The sequence below is a fragment of the Macrosteles quadrilineatus genome, unplaced genomic scaffold (genome assembly GCF_028750875.1).
Source record: "Macrosteles quadrilineatus isolate MER2022 unplaced genomic scaffold, UCM_ALF_1.0 Scaffold_2__2_contigs__length_208266976, whole genome shotgun sequence".
In the NCBI taxonomy this organism is placed as follows: Eukaryota; Metazoa; Arthropoda; class Insecta; order Hemiptera; family Cicadellidae; genus Macrosteles; species Macrosteles quadrilineatus.
In genome coordinates, this window is record NW_026542595.1 from 191,337,551 (window position 1) to 191,354,289 (window position 16,739).

The window sequence follows — 16,739 nt, forward strand, 5'->3', positions numbered from 1 at the left end:
TTATGTGTTAATTTACCCTTTTTTGCATATCTTATGTTTTGTAGCCTTTTGTTTTTTGGCCGTTTATATATTTTTTGGCATTTTTTATAAATAACTTTTGGTTGGAAGAGGTTGTTTTCAGTGTAATTCATATTGGACAATTCATTGGATAAACAGAAAAGTTATCCATAAATTTCTTTATTGTTAAATATTACAAAATTCATAACAGTAGCTGGGTTTTCCTAGGCGCCGAAGGCGGAGTGGACTCCACTTGTCTTAAGTAATTTAATGATACTATTTTCCTAGAAGCGCAATCTTATTTACTTTTCTGCACTCCGCTCTTAGCTTCCACGCTTAGGAAAACCCAGCTTAAAACTTAACTACATTAAGACATCACAGTTGAGTTTAAAATATCTTTACAATTATTGAAAGACTGATGATATTGTTTAAAGCTTAATACTATGAATAATCACACCCCAAAACTGGGCTTAGAAAATAAAATAAAGTAATATAAAACCATTGATTATAAAACGTAATAACACTAAGCATTTATAATAAAAAGCAAATGTCCATCTCTCTTAAAAGCTAAGGTTGCAATGAAGTCTTGGCAACCAACTTTTATCTTGTTGAACCAGACGTACCACAGAAATTTTTCAAATAAGTTACACAGTGCACCTGGTATACATTCTACCCATTATGATTTTTAGAATGCAAAAATCTTGAGGCTCTCAGAGCTTTCTTTGGTTTTTATATCATAGCTTGGTTACCGAACTTTATAAGTTTTCAATATCAATCTTGTGCAAGTCGTTTTTTGAAACCTGCGATCGCCAGAGACATCTTGCGCCGAGGTCCTAAAAGCCTAAAACAACAATAGAAACATGATAAGCTTTTGACAACTCCCACCAACTCACCAGAAAGTCCAGGGTATATTGAACCTACTGGCGTCTCAACATCATCGTTATCTAGTTTAATTTTTTAACATTAAAATGAGTTACTGTCTGAAATCTGGTGACGATAAAAGTAAACGTTAAAACTAACGCTAAACTGAGTTGAGGAGATGAATAAAAACAATTTCTCAATTTTAACAATCAATGGTTAGATTTTAATTTCAGATAGAATTATTAGAACCAATTTAGGTAAGAGTTGAACACAATACCTGATAAAGTCAAATAAATTATACATTAAGTATTTCTAGTGTCCCTGTTGCTCGAAATCGAGCAATTGCTAAGTATTACAGGCGTTATTTTAAAACAAATAACAGTAATAATTTTTGATGACTTTAAAAGATTCGACTCAAAGATTATGGAATACTCAAGATGTACATAACAGGTCGATTAATCAACATTTTTTGTAAATATCTTATCATTTTTCAAAAGCAGATTTTTTTAGTGTTTTCTACATATAGCCTTACTCATAGCCGCATTAGGTTGTCCGTAATAATGATTATATATAAGAAAAAAAGAAAAAAACACACATTATTTCTATTTCTTCTCCTTGGTGGTGTTCTATGACTTTTTTTATGTTTCCATAGTTTGCAAATCGGCTCTTTCAATGATTACTAAGAAATGCAGCACAGTGTTAATTCAGTTTTATTTTTAGTATAACCATTTATCCAGGTTCTCTCGTTTTTTCCGTTGTAATATTTACGACAACCCAAATTCAAATAGTAAATATTTCATTTCAACCAAGTAAGTAAATGTTTGTAGCAAACTAACCGTTAATTTAGCAAACTTATTGACTGTTTACAATTAACATATGTCCTTCTTCTCACTTTTAATTTCTGACAACAGCTGGAGTTTCATAACAATATTTGTTTCCCATGTTAATCTCATGGAGAAATACAAAAATTTAAAGGGCCTCACCCTCTAATTATTTCCCTAAAAAGAAAGTTTCCTCACAACTTCACGGTACGCTCTTTCCAATGACACCAAGAACATGTAAATCGGTTCAGTAGTTTCGGAGGAGTAATTGACACAAAAAACCTGCTTGCGTATTAAATAAGTAATAGATTTAAAACACTATAATCCTTCAAAACTTACTTTACACCCAGAGATTTTAAATCATTCTCGTCCAGTTGCAAAAATTGTTGGAAATCTACCTGGTTCTTTTGAAATAAAGGCCAATACTTGAGTAGGTCTAGAGATTCCAATAGACTCTCCAAATCAGGCAAAACTGGAATCACATAAAAACAATAGGTACTTGGACGATTAGAGTACATAGTGTAAACGTAGGGAATATCAATTTCTTGATTGGATTTCAAGTTAAATAGTTCCATAAACAAGTCATATTTATTCCCCATTTAAATGACATTAGAGACACTACACAAGTACTTAGGTTTGCTGCTATGGAGAAAGAAAAGGAGTTTTTGATAAAATGTTAATAGTGATAGGAGAGAATAAATAAATCTGCCAAATTTGATCAAAATCCATCCGTAAACATGCAAACTACATATAACAGTTTTCTTTTTACACATAAGAATAACACAAGAATTTAAAATGCCCAGTTTTTTTATTATTTTCTCCGTAACCTCTAATTTTTACAAAACTGCTTTAGTATACACATTTTTTTTAAGTTCTACGGTTCTACTCGATGGTTATAATAATGAGAATTCAAGATAAAGATAAAAAATATTTTTTTTTTTATTTCATCAAAATCCGACCAAAATTACTTGATTTATTACATGTTACGGAGATATATATATATATATATATATATATGTATATACAGGGTGTTCATTTGAAAACTTTCCATATCTGTTGTGTGCAAAGGTAAGGCTTTTAACACTTGTTTGTTCTCATTTCCCCCTAATTTGGACATGCCAAATTCAATAAAATTATTTTCAATTTTGAAAAATGCCCCAAAAGGGCCCAATTTGGGGGGTAGGGGTGCTTTTTGAGAAATTTTCAAATGTAAACATGGGTTGTGTGATACATCAATTTAAAGGTCTAATCACCCCGATCATTTTGGTGCAAAAAAAGTTTAATTATCTTTAACCGTATTTACAGGGTGGGCCAAAACGTTTTAAAAAAGGACTTTGAAGTTAAGTACCGTATTACCCTAACTACTGAACGGAACAGCGCCAAATTTCTTTCCAAGCTTATTCTTGAGCTACTCTTTAAGATAACTTGTAGTAAGGGCATTTTCCAAGTTATTTTCTAATTTTTAAAAAATCTCAAATTTTAAGAATAAAAGAAAGCTGAAAACTCAAAATTTTTAAATAGCAAGGTATAACAAATTTCATACCACGTGAAAGGTCCTTTTTTAACAAACATTTTACATATTTAAGTATTCTTTCTATCTCTTACCGTTTAAAAATTGCAGTGGAAAAACATAATTTTCCATGGTAAAATTATAACTAGTTTTCTAATAAAACACATTGCAATTTGTTCAACGATGTAGTAGGATTCATAACAAATTGATCGACTATTTTTACGTGTGTCAGAATTCATCTTGGACCCTTCATCCTGTTCTTTTCTCATTGGTAACTGAGCCAGTTTCAGAAAACTTCCTAACTAAATCATTACAGCCATATGACTCAAGGTTATACCTGGATATCTATTGTTAAACACTTTGCAGTTATCCTGGAACACTTTTGTTATGACCAATAAGTAAAATAAAGTATATTCTTTTAAGTTTACACCATATTTGATTAGGTACTACAGGAAATGGTACTTTTGAAATTAGTACTACCATTGACTAGTCAATGGTACTAAAGAAAGCGGCCCACGCTTGGGTTTTTCTCATCAGCTATAAAACTTGTTTCTCACAAAGTAAAACGTAATGACTTGTTTGCCTATCTGCCTAAAAATAATTATGAATTGTTTCCTTCAGTTATTGCACCATTTAATGTGTCTAGAGACGAATTTTGGCTGTTTTATTAGAAAACTAGTTACAATTTTACCACAGAAAATTATGTTTTTCTACTGCAATTTTTAAACGGTAAGAGATAGAAAGAAAACTTAAATACGTAAAATGTTTGTTAAAAAAGGACCTTTCACGTGGTATGAAATTTGTTATACCTTGCTATTTAAGAATTTTGAGTTTTCAGCATTCTTTTATTCTTAAAATTTGAGATTTTTTTAAAATTAGAAAATAACTTGGAAAATGCCCTTACTACAAGTTATCTTAAAGAGTAGCTCAAGAATAAGCTTGGAAAGAAATTTGGCGCTGTTCCGTTCAGTAGTTAGGGTAATACGGTTCTTAACTTCAAAGTCCTTTTTTAAAACGTTTTGACCCACCCTGTAAATACGGTTAAAGATAATTAAACTTTTTTTGCACCAAAATGATCGGGGTGATTAGACCTTTAAATTGATGTATCACACAACCCATGTTTACATTTGAAAATTTCTCAAAAAGCACCCCTACCCCCCAAATTGGGCCCTTTTGGGGCATTTTTCAAAATTGAAAATAATTTTATTGGATTTGGCATGTCCAAATTAGGGGGAAATGAGAACAAACAAGTGTTAAAAGCCTTACCTTTGCACACAACAGATATGGAAAGTTTTCAAATGAACACCCTGTATATATATATATAAACACAAATTCAAATTGGTAATGAGTAGTGTTTATGGTCTCTGGGGCAAAAAAAAAAAAACTCGTGACCTATGGTGTGCGTGTGACTTAAGGTAATAGTTTATTCCTTGTATTTAAGATTTACTAAAACGCAAAAGTTGACCTTTTTTTCTCAAATCACTAATTAAAGCAACAAATCTAATCCAAATTCAATATATTTCAATATATGACGTGCAAGGCTATTTATTTACCATGGTTGGCAGGATCTAACATGTCAGCTATATCCTGGTGTTGGTTCATTTCTGCCAACTGCTGAGCTGTAAATCCTTGCATGTTTCTAGTGTGAAGGTTGGCACCATGTTGCAACAATAGATCAACCAAAGCTCGATGTCCGTTGGATGCAGCTAACATTAGGACCGTCATCCCTTCATGGCTAAACATTATTTGACAGTTTTAATTCAGTCCTTTGTAAATCAAATAGAATATCAAATGTTATTAGGCTGTTAACATATTATATAGGTTTTGAATCTTGGTCTTCCAAAGATGATTACATGATTGAACTGTTTCTTGAGTTGAAAGTATAGTGAAAAAAACCAAGGACAGTATACTTTGACCGCAGAAGCCTATCTATAACAACAACCATGTGGAGTCAAAAATAGGGAAATATCTTTTTTCCAACCTCAAGCCTTTTCATAAGAGAAGCCTGTGTTGGGAGCGACTCTTTTGAAGACAAAATCTCCCTGTACTTAAGCTTCTTGTTAAGGTACTGAAGCTCTCCCGGCCTAAAAACGTTGATGACCAAACAGCAGGCCAGCTCCCTGCATATGATATCCGAAGGAATAATTTTTCTATGCATCTTGGAGGATTCAGTGTAAATTTACTGGTCGATGAGTGTGTCGATGAGTGTGTTCAGCCATTCCCTGATACTTGCCAAGCTTTCAGCTCTTGGCTTTGAAGATACTTCGCTTGCTTGGTTTCGCAGTTACCTGAGTGGAAGAAGTCAATTGGTGAAGATTAGACAGACTAAAAGCGGTAAAAGTACTACCGTGAGATCTAACTTTCTTCCGGTGAACAGAGGCGTACCTCAGGGATCGGTCTTGGGTCCTGTGTTATTTGTCCTATTTACAGCTGACTTCCCTGCATACATTAGGCCCTTCTGCAACTCGATCATGTATGCTGACGACACGGTCATCATCACATCCGACAAAGACAAAGAAGCATTAGAAATCAAATCCTTTATTGCTCTAAACATGGCTATTGAGTTTTGCAACATGAACGACCTGGTTTTCAACAAATCAAAGACACAACAGCTCAATGTGGGAACATTGCAGGATGAGGTGTCGGCCTTCCCCAATCTTGATTGTGTTGAAGCTACCAAACATTTAGGGGTAATAATAGACAACACACTGACATGGAGAGATCACCTGGACGGATTATGTAACAAGCTAAATAGTGCTATTTTTGCTCTTCGAAGAGTAAAAAGAATCAGCAACTTTGATGCAGCCAAGACCACCTACAGTTCTATATTCGAGAGCCATCTACGATATGGAATCGTACTCTGGGGCGCCACGTCACACAACAACCTACAGCGTGTTCTTGTAATACAAGGAAAGGCTATTCGACTGCTTGCTGGAATTGATGGGAGGGAGAACTGCAGAGGTGCCTTTAGAGACCTGGAAATTTTAACCGTTGTAAATCTGTATATTTTGGAGGTCATCTGCACTGCCACCTCTATGAGTCTACAACGGAATGTAGATGTCCATACCCATAACACCAGACACGCCCAGGACTTCAACCTCCCAATTCATCACTCCACAAGATTTCAGCGGAAACCAACTTACGCCGGCGCAAGACTCTTTAATGCTTTACCTGAAGAAATGAAAAGCCTAAGTTCTGATCCTGGCAGGTTCAAGAGGGAGTTGCTGAAATGGCTGCTACTCCGCCCTTTTTATAGTGTTAAAGAGTATAAAGACTGGAAAAACAATATTTTGTGAAGCAAGATCACTTCAAAAATGTTTAAACTGTGTATTTCACATGACTCCATTTTCAATCTTGACGATTGCAAAATAAAGAATCTCTCTCTCTCTCTCTCTCTCTTTTGTTTATTGGGGCAGTGGTGGTTTTAAAATTTTTGGTAGTTGAATAGAGAACTGAATTTTAAAAATTAAAAGGGAAGGAAACTACAGGTTAAGGTTATCTATGTCAGTTAACTACACTAATGTACACTGGCCATTGCCTGTTCTTGTAATGTATAAATATTTGATTGCATGTCTGTCCCTGCTATTGATCATCCTCTCTGTTGATGTTTTACTTATCAAACGGAATCCATAAATAAACTAAACTCCTCATCTATAATCTAGGCTTGCAATGGGGCGAGACTGCAAAAGCAAGATAAAGTTCTTTAAAGCAAGAAATGTATACATAGTACCTTGGTTGAGCATCTTGATTTTAATACTTATCCGTACAAAATATTATCCCAGCTTGATACATATTCTGTATGTTTAAAATACCTATTTTTTTAAATAATAATTACATTTTTGGTTCTTAATGATTAGTCTATGTTGTTTAAGAGATTATTGTGGACATTTGCTTATAGAAATCAAATGGAAAAATAAAAAAAAATAAAAAAAATAAAATAAAAAATCAGAAAAACTATAAAAAGTTAAAAACACAATCACATTCAGTCAGGACACAGAGAAGCAAGATACAGATGAGGATACAAGCTTATGGGACAACCGTCCGCTTTAAACTCTGGTATGGTAGGGACGTCTTCGTACCGAGCAAGTAAGAGCCCTAACGGCGATGGCGACATAGCATTTTTGTACAGCAGTTTTAGCGCACAGGGTCTTCCTACAGGGTAAGCGCTGTAGTACGTGATGACAATCGAGGGGAAAAAGAGAGCGGAAGGGGACGAAAAATTTGCTCTAGACACCAGAGACTGGTGCTAGACACCACTTAAGTGTACCATTGAATGTATCCTCTGTATCTCACATGTCTGTGGTCAGGATGAGGAACGTGAACTTTAGTTTGTATACCAATCTAGTCAAGTTTTAGGTTTTCCCACATCAAGACCGAACCAAATTCCAAATGCTGAAACTTCATGAAAATAGTGTTTTGCAAATTAGTGAAGGAAGATTCCTACAATAATCCTTATAAAAAACGTGTGAATAGCGGTTAAAATGATATATAGAAAGTTTATCAAAAAGTTCAATATAATATATTAGATGAGTGTTTGAGTAACAATTTGTAAATCAGAAAGAAACAATTTCCATTCACAAAAAAAAATATTCTCTAATGTTTAGGGTCAGTTGAGCTATAATTTGATCTCCAACATTGGAAAAGAATGCATCTTGATATTAATACACCACTGTAAAGGCAACACATGTTTGTGTATGTTCTTTCATGATATGCATCTGGAAGCAATAAAGTTATGGATGGCCATTATGACTCAAGTAGAGATACACTTTGACATTAATCACTGTTACGTATCATTATGTGATTATTACAACAGTTGACCAAAACATTGTTAGACTTTTGTTTAACTTAAAAGGCTACAAACATTGTATTTCTAAAACTCCCTAACCCCACTTAAATTTACCTGAAGTTTGCATTTGCTCCTTCATCTAATAGAAAGCTGGAAATGTCATAAAACCCAAAGTCAACAGCATGAAACAAGGCAGATTTTCCATTGATGTCTACATGACCAAGTAAATCTTTCTGCAAAAACAAGACAATTTTTACTTTGGTTTACTTTGGACGAAATGAGAGCATCTATACTTATAAAAGGCAAAGCCCTCACTGACACACTGACTCACTGACACACTCACTCATCACTAATTCTCCCACTTCCCATTTACCTAGGAGGCTGAAATTTGGTACATTGATTCTTTAGGCATTAAATAGGAAAACTAAGTTGTTTTTATTCTGATCGGACTCTCGGGCTCCGCCCCAGTGGCTCTGGAGTTTCCCATGTTAGCCTTATGATTTTTCATATTTAAAAATAATTAATGAATCTTAACAGCTGTTTCAATTAAACAAGTTGGTTCTATTCTATGACTAGCTGTACCCTCGGGCTATATATCTATATATATAGATGTTCAATAGCATTAAAGTTACAAGGATTACCAACAAGGTGCAGCACTATTATTTTTTAAATTTATAACAACAGCTAATTTGCAACCAAAAGGTGAGTGAGCGTAGCGAACGAACTTCAACCAGGACGTGATTGAGCCATGCGAACGAGATCATCTTGAAATCTTGAAAATTAAGAAGTTAAACGGGGCAAAGCCCGCGGGTACAGCTAGTTTTATTATAAAATTAAACTGCCATAAACTAACCTGACTAACCAAACTTGCTGATAATGACATAATCGAATGAAGGTTTACTAATCGTAAAATAGTTCTGTTCATAAAATAAAATTATAAATGCCTCAAATTCTAACAAAACATGTACAGTTAAGAAGTAATCGCATTCTAAGCAAAATCTCTTTGACAACAATTTAGTGTCACCAGTGGGATTCGATCTGAGAGTTACTTCTTGGACATCAGCAGAGTACTCTATCCACTACACTACGAACACCGATGGCAGCACTTCGTATCATTGTGGTAATATGGTGTTCATTATATTCATTCAACCATTAATCGATTGAATCGAACCCATTTGGTCCAAACTACTATCGATACTTAGTCACACCCCTATGACGGGAGTATCACACCCATGTTTTACCTTCCATCGTGCTTAATGCTTACAGCTCAGTAAGTAATCTGGTAATATATGCATAGTAAACTCTTTTAGTTTGCAGAAAACCTTGAACATTATGTTGAGAAATAGTTTTAGATTTTTCACTCAACAGTCATCTGAATAACTAATATTTCAACAATCCATGCTCTACTGTGTGTTTTGTTCACTAAAAAATTAACAACATTTAAAGAGAACTCATAAAAAAGATCACCTGAAAGACGAGTTTGACAATATTGAGACATCCACCCATGACTGCGACTATGAGGGGGGTTTGCTTGAAATGGTTTTCCTCGTCTTTTCTGGCATTGAGTCTCAGCAAGAGTGTTACCAATTTCTCATTACCTCCCCAGCACGCATACATCAGGGGAGTCCAGTCTCCGTCGTTTTTATTGTTAATGTCTGTCTTTTCTCTGAATAAAAAAAAAACAGTACAATGATTGTTGGGAAAACAACGACAAAATACAGAACACAAATACTACATAATCACTCATAAACATCATGAGGTTTTCCTATCATTGTCCAGCCACTTCTTAGAATTCAAAATGTGTTTCTTATAGCTCGCGACAAAAATTCAACTCAACCGATTCTCCCATTGTCCATCTCATTTTGGTGTAGCATAGTAAATCTACTTACGTGTTATGATACTGTGTACTTGTTTGTTCTGAATCAGTTGAGTCCGAAAGCTCTTAGACAGAGAATACTATTTTCTCCCTTACTTTCTTCAAATCTACTATTGAATCAATGTTATGTAAAATTTCCATTATTTAGTTTACTAGTGAATATATGAAAAATTTAAATAGGTAATTAAATAATAAAAAGTAAAAAATCCAAGGTAATAAAGTCTTGTTTCTTTTTTTAATCCTCTCGCCAATTAATAAACAAGCACTTTTAGCTTGCATAACTATTTTATTCATAACTGAAAAGTAAATTAACATATGGATTAAATATAAGAAGTAGGCTACAGAAGCAAAATATATTACAGTAAAGTAGTAACTCATTTGTATCCCAATACACAAACTTACAAAAAAATTAAAATTAATATTATGTACCTCTACTTACCTTACCCCAGGTAAAGGTAGGACCGAAATCTGGACTGTCCCGACCTTCACTTACCTTTTCAGAATTTCTTCTACAATGTCGACATCACCAAGATTACAGGCTGAGTGAAGATCAATTGGAATAAACTCACATTCACTCTCCATTATTTTATAACTTTTTCGATCTCGAAACTGCTATGTAGTAAATCAAACCACCTGAAAAAATTTTATATTAGATATTCATGTTTTAAAATTCTGAATATCACCAAGAAGGCTATAACTTTAAAACTTTTGAGTTTTTTTAGTATCTTTTCCAGACCCTCTTGTTGTTATTCTATTCCTGCTTAAAGTATTCCGGCAAGTGGCAGAATAAATTTAGTATAAATATTTTTTTTATATATTCTAAAAGATTGAATTTGAATGGCTTAACTGACACATTAAAATTAATTTTACTTTTTCCCATAAAAACCTCCATAAAATATCGAAAAACCTGATTTTCTCCAAAATGCACCAAACGATTCTTTAAATTCTTTTGTAATGAGCGCTGTTGTAAATTTATTATAAATTAATTGCGGTTTTATTTGAAATATCGCTCTCAGGCATGTGCTTAGGAAAATTAACTATGTAAAAGACATATTTATAATGTAAAATAGACATATTTTTTTAAAATTTTATTTACTGCAAGAGTCGTTTTTGTGTAAACTTATTCTACACATAAACATAAAAATCAAGGTAATACGTACAAACAAATTTTTTTTTTTCGAAAAAGAACAGAACTATATTTTTGTGTTTATCAATATTATGGTAGGCCTACATCATAAAAATTTACTTTAGCGTGCTCTTTAGCTGGATAGTCCTAATGTTGCATAAAGTGGGAGAGAATTTAATGTGCAATTTCTATTATTTTGTACAATTAAGGAGAATTGTCAATTTACACCTTCTTTGAGATGAATGTTTGAAAAGCGAACTTATGTTGTTTAGGGAATATAGTATTGAAGAAATTTTCATAAAATTGTAAATAATAACAAAATAGTTATAAAACAGTTGTTAAAATAATACAAAACAATTATAAATAATACAAAACAATTATAAACAATATAAAACAATTGAAAGTACAAACTACAACTACAAGTACAACTTTCAATTTCAAAATGTTACATATAAGATTATGTTATAAAACTGATATATATGACATGCTCATATGATGACCAATAATGTAGAATAATTATTTTTCCTATATTTCACATTGCAATAATAACAACAATTATGAGAACAAGTTTGCATTAAATGTACTGTATTTGGATAGAAAACAGTTTTGTTTTGGTAAACAACATTATTTATCATGATTAAAAGCTCAATATACAAAATAATAAGATTGGACCTAAAAACTTATAATTTCTTAGTATGGTATGTTAAAATTTTAAGTAGGCCTAATTGATATTGTTGGTCCTTAAGAACTTTTTGTAGGAATTTACTGAAATTGGAAAAATATTAAACACCTGCTGGAAGCTAAAGCTACAGCTTTTAAAAACTGTTTGTTTAATTGTTTGGCAAAAAAGGAATGTCAGCTAAAATACGTCTCATGAATAATAATGTATAGAAGGATAAATACTAAAAGTAATTTATCACTAGGAAACTTTTTGATATTTTGCCAAATAACAAAAAGATAAAGTGTAACCTTGAAGAGCAGCTAATTCATCTTCAAGGTCAGGAAGCGGCCATTGTAGACCAAACCTGTAAGCCTATCGTCTGCCGACAACCATGCAATCGATTTGGAGAAAGCCACTAGTAAACCTGCTCAACGACGCTGCAGTCAGTAGACTACTGTCTTTGGAAGCTCTTCGTACTTTACACACGACAAACAGACTAAACATGCCTATCAAGGTAAGCTTTACATTATAATAATCTAGGGAAGATTTTCCTAAGGGTACAAAATTCGCGTGAAGGACATCATAGTTTATTGATTTAGGTTAAGCCGTCAAGTTCAATGTGCCGGTGTTTTCCGGTTATGTCACGTTTGAATGTACTTTTAGGGTTTAAGATTTTACAGAATGTGTGGCACAGTGTACCAAGGTTTTTGAAATTTAAGATAAAATATTTGTAAGAGATGGGCTAATTGGAAGGGCCAACTCTAGGTTAGGTCTGACTTTGCTCATTAATGCTGCCTAGGCTAAACTTATCTCAGAATCAAAAAGTGTTCATTCTTTGCAGTGTAATGCTGTATAGCTTCTTCTCTCAACTAATTGGATGCATTGAAATATGCCTACTTATTTAATCAGTTATATAATTAAGTTATCTAGCCCTAACTTACTTTTTGGTACCTACCTCAAGTTGGTTGTAACTTAACTTAATTTTTGCGTCACATTTTTAAGCGTTTTAACTTATTTTCTTGGCTATGTTTTATCACATCTTTATCAATGTACTGTAGGCTAATCTATTTGGTGTCTGTTCATTCCTGTTCAGATGCAATTTCATGTCAGCAATTGTCATTGACAAGCATGAAAATCTGTTTTTAGTTTAATGCGTAGGCCTACAGTACGCTCAGCAAAAGAGTTTTTTCTTTAGTCCAGCTTCAAGTAACTTAACTTATTGATAAGTACTGTCATCTAATGTATTTAATGAAAAACTTAAAAATGGTGTTATCCGTGTGAATAAATAAATAGGCCAGGCTAACTTACCTAGGTATACCTACTTTAAAGCATAGAAACACAGACGTCTGTGATCCCAGGTTGGTGGGATTTATTCGGAATTTAATAAAGAATTCAAATATATGTAACTCAAAATAAAAAAATTCCCGTCAAGAGTTCCCTATTCGCTTTCCACATCACATATTTATAAATAACTGTAAATATTTATGCATCAGATTGGAGACAAAATCCCCAGCGTCGAGCTGTATGAGAACACCCCTACAAATAAGGTGAACATTGCCACAATCTGCGAGGGAAAGAAGGTCGTCCTGTTTGCTGTCCCTGGAGCTTTCACACCTGGCTGTTCACAGGTATTTTTTTTATATGAAACTAGGCTAATTAGAGTAGGCTACCATAACTTGTAGCTTTAATCATAGGCCTACTATAAAATCCTGAGTTGATTAGCCTTTTGTTTCAAATACAGTTGAAATAATAGAGTTGGTTTTTTCTTTCTTTCTCTGGCATGAGGCAAGAGATTTCTTGTGTTAGGCAATAGTGAAACGTTCTGATTTTCTTATTGAAATATACCCGGGGCCGATTTACTTTTTTGTCTTGATGTCCCCCTAAGCCAAAAACAACTCAAATTCATACCGTATATGTGTTCGTTAACTTGATAACTCGAGTACTGATAAATGATTTCGATGAAATTTAGTACAAGCGTGTAAACCTACACTCAAACAGGTTTGCAAACTAGCATGATCAGGCGATAGGGGTGGGTTTCTTATTTTTGGACCTCAGCACATAGAATTTTTGATAAAAGTGTGTAAAGGTATATGTGTGGTTATGCTATAAAATTTAATCTGAAAAAGGGCAAGAAAATTGATGTAACAAGAGGCTACTAAGTAATTACACATTATTGAAATGCAGGTATTCAAAATAGAAAGTAAAATTAGGTGGACATTTAACAACTCTTGTGGTTTACTTTAAATACACACCAATTGCAGTACCTAACAACAATATGTAAATCTTGAATGGAAATAATTTCAGACTCATCTGCCTGGATATGTGAGTGATGCTGACAACCTCAAGGCCAAAGGTATCTCCGAGATCATCTGCGTGTCTGTAAACGACCCGTTTGTCATGGCAGCTTGGGCAAAAGATCAGAAAACTGAAGGAAAGGTAATGTGGCAATAACTTATATTTATTAGCCTACTGGTAACATATTTTTGTAACAATTAATTTTGTCCCCTTTAGTTCCTATGAAGTTCCTACGCTACCTTCAACAGTTCATGACGCTGGCCAACGACCCAACGTTTTGTACAGAAATATGAATAAAAATCCAATAAATTTGAACTTGGGCAGATAGATGGTAGTTTGAGTTATGGGACCCATACATCATACATCTCTCAAGGAAAATGAGTGGATGTAATATAATGATGTCTTGAACATACGTTACTACTTTCTCTAAATGACAGTGTGATTTACTAGTATGTCTACCATGTTTTAATGCATAAATCTCAGATTTCCAGTTTATACTTAGTTATTTATTCAACAGACTCCCCAAATTGCCACTTGATTTATTATTACTGTTGTAATGATTCATTTTTATTATGCTAACTTAGTTATTATTATTTTTTTTATAACATTTTTGAGTATGTTGCAAAGGGTGACTGCTCAGTGAACAGAGCCTTTGAAAATTGTATTTGTCAATGTACTGAGTAAAGTTACATAGGCCTATTTAAAATGTTGAAAAACTGTTAATTTTTTATGTGAATTTTTGAGATTTCAGTGGTAAAAATTATATAAAAATACAGGCCTAATAAATGCTTTCAAACCATTATGTAGCCTATTTTCTTAAATTATTTGAACAAATATACTAAACATTCCGACATCATTAGGCAAAAAAGCTTTTTTATTGTATATTTTAATTTTTGTTCCATTAGTTTTTAACTTTAAAGCAATCATTAATAGATAATGATTTGACAAAATTGAATTTGTTGTATCAATCAATGTTAAATGAATTAAATCAACCTTTTTGGTGTTTAACTGGCCACATAGGTAAGGTAAGGTAATTGAATTAGTTGACTGTTGTTTGACATTGTGTTGACATTTATTGACTTATCGACCAACCTTTGATTATTTTATTCCATATATCAAGTTTGGTTCCATATACATGTTCGCCCCATCTCCATTCATACTTAGCTTAAAATACCTAGGCCTTCATTCGTATGGTCGCCAGTTCAGATTAAAGTATTAAATATTTTATTAGGCCTATATTCAGATTTTTAGTTTTAAGGTTGCTTTAATCGTATCGTTGAGACTATTCCCTATACCACATGTACAAATGTCATAATAATAATGACAAATAAAAGGTTTTTTACTGTGACAAAGACAATTTCGAACCTTTTAGTTCTTCCTGAGTTGACATGTTTTGCGTCTAGGTGCGGCTACTGGCTGACCCAGCAGGAGCTTTCACCAAGGCCTTGGACCTTACCACAGACTTACCACCTCTAGGAGGACTGAGATCCAAGCGGTACTCCATGCTGGTCGAAAACGGAGTCGTAACTAACCTCAACGTAGAGCCCGATGGCACCGGCCTCAGTTGCTCTCTGTCCAAGAACCTCAAAGTGGCCTAGACTTAAGATATTAAGTTCCTTTTCTATGTTTACCCAATATATCCAGAGATTCAATTTGCATTTAGTTAAAATTTTTGTCAACACATGTTCATTGTAGTGATTTATTAATACCAAAGTTCTGGCTTCATAGCACTACTGTTGTTGAAAATTGTTTTAGAAAATAAAAGTTAAGTTAATTGATTCATGTGTGTTTTTACCTGTTGCGGATTTGATTTGTTTCTATTGTACAAACTAGGGAATTGGTGGATTCAAATTTGTCTTGATTCTGGTCATGAATTAATTAAATTGATTCTTGATATTGATATACATTCATAATAAAAAGTGTAATTATAGCCTACCTAAAACTGACACTAGCTTAAAGAAATACAATGTAATATGTCATTTACATTTTAGTAAGGCTGAGTAAAGACCTTAGGTGTAAAATAAACCCATCCCAGGTACAAATATGTATTAAACTTTCCAATGAAGTAAACAATACTGAAAATCTTACAATTTACCCATGGTTTTCCTTGGGGTGTATTTTTTTTTGTTGGTCAGTACTTTTTCAAAATATTGGTACTGAGCTTATGATATAGGGAGGGGATGTATTTCTGTATTCAATGGATATTATTTTGTTTTACATTTGTGAGGGAGGGCTTTCTAAACATGTAAACTGGGACAGATGTTGGCAACCTTTCCTCCAAAATTTTAATTCCATTTTGAAATAAAATTTTGCCATGTGCATCTTTAAATCTATAAGTATAAAAGAGGATGTTTGTATATATATATATATATATATATATATATATTTGGCAGTGATAAACTCAGACACCGCTGAACCGATTGCCACGAAACTTGGTACATACGTGTAGAATTTCATGGAATAGGTTTATACACCATCAATTTCGTGATCCGTCCAATCGGCTCCGCCCCAGTGGCTCTGGAGTTTCCCATGTTAACCTTATGAGAAATGGAATTAATGAATCTTAACAGCAGTTTCAATTAAACAAGTTGGTTCTGTTCTATGATGTTCAATAGCATTAAAGTTACAAGGATTACCAACAGGGTGCAGCACTATTATTTCTTTTACATTTATGACAACAGCTAATTTGCAACCAAAAGGTGAGTGAGCATAGCGAACGAACTTCAACCAGGACTTGATTGAGCCATGCGAACGAGATCATCTTTTAAACGGGGCAAAGCCCGCGGGTTACAGCTAGTTTCCATAT

The 16,739-nt window shown here is 33.4% G+C and overlaps 2 protein-coding genes across 2 annotated transcripts; one reads left to right on the top strand and one right to left on the bottom strand.

The window, feature by feature from the left end:
* Positions 1 to 140: 140 nt before the first annotated feature.
* Positions 141 to 12,058, bottom strand: LOC128986057 (ankyrin repeat and SAM domain-containing protein 3-like). The gene is made up of 7 exons (XM_054406153.1): positions 11,947 to 12,058; positions 10,345 to 10,484; positions 9,443 to 9,641; positions 8,090 to 8,208; positions 4,743 to 4,924; positions 2,019 to 2,151; positions 141 to 838 (listed from the first exon to the last, which is right to left on the bottom strand). Exons 2-7 carry the CDS (start codon positions 10,431 to 10,433, stop codon positions 769 to 771), a joined length of 792 nt encoding a protein of 263 aa, XP_054262128.1. The 5' UTR covers positions 10,434 to 10,484; positions 11,947 to 12,058; the 3' UTR covers positions 141 to 768.
* LOC128986058 (peroxiredoxin-5, mitochondrial) lies at positions 11,975 to 15,711 on the top strand. The gene is made up of 4 exons (XM_054406154.1): positions 11,975 to 12,152; positions 13,132 to 13,266; positions 13,943 to 14,074; positions 15,337 to 15,711. The coding sequence occupies exons 1-4, from the start codon at positions 12,030 to 12,032 to the stop codon at positions 15,529 to 15,531; spliced, it is 585 nt and encodes a 194-aa protein (XP_054262129.1). The 5' UTR covers positions 11,975 to 12,029; the 3' UTR covers positions 15,532 to 15,711.
* The last annotated feature ends 1,028 nt before the right edge of the window (positions 15,712 to 16,739 follow it).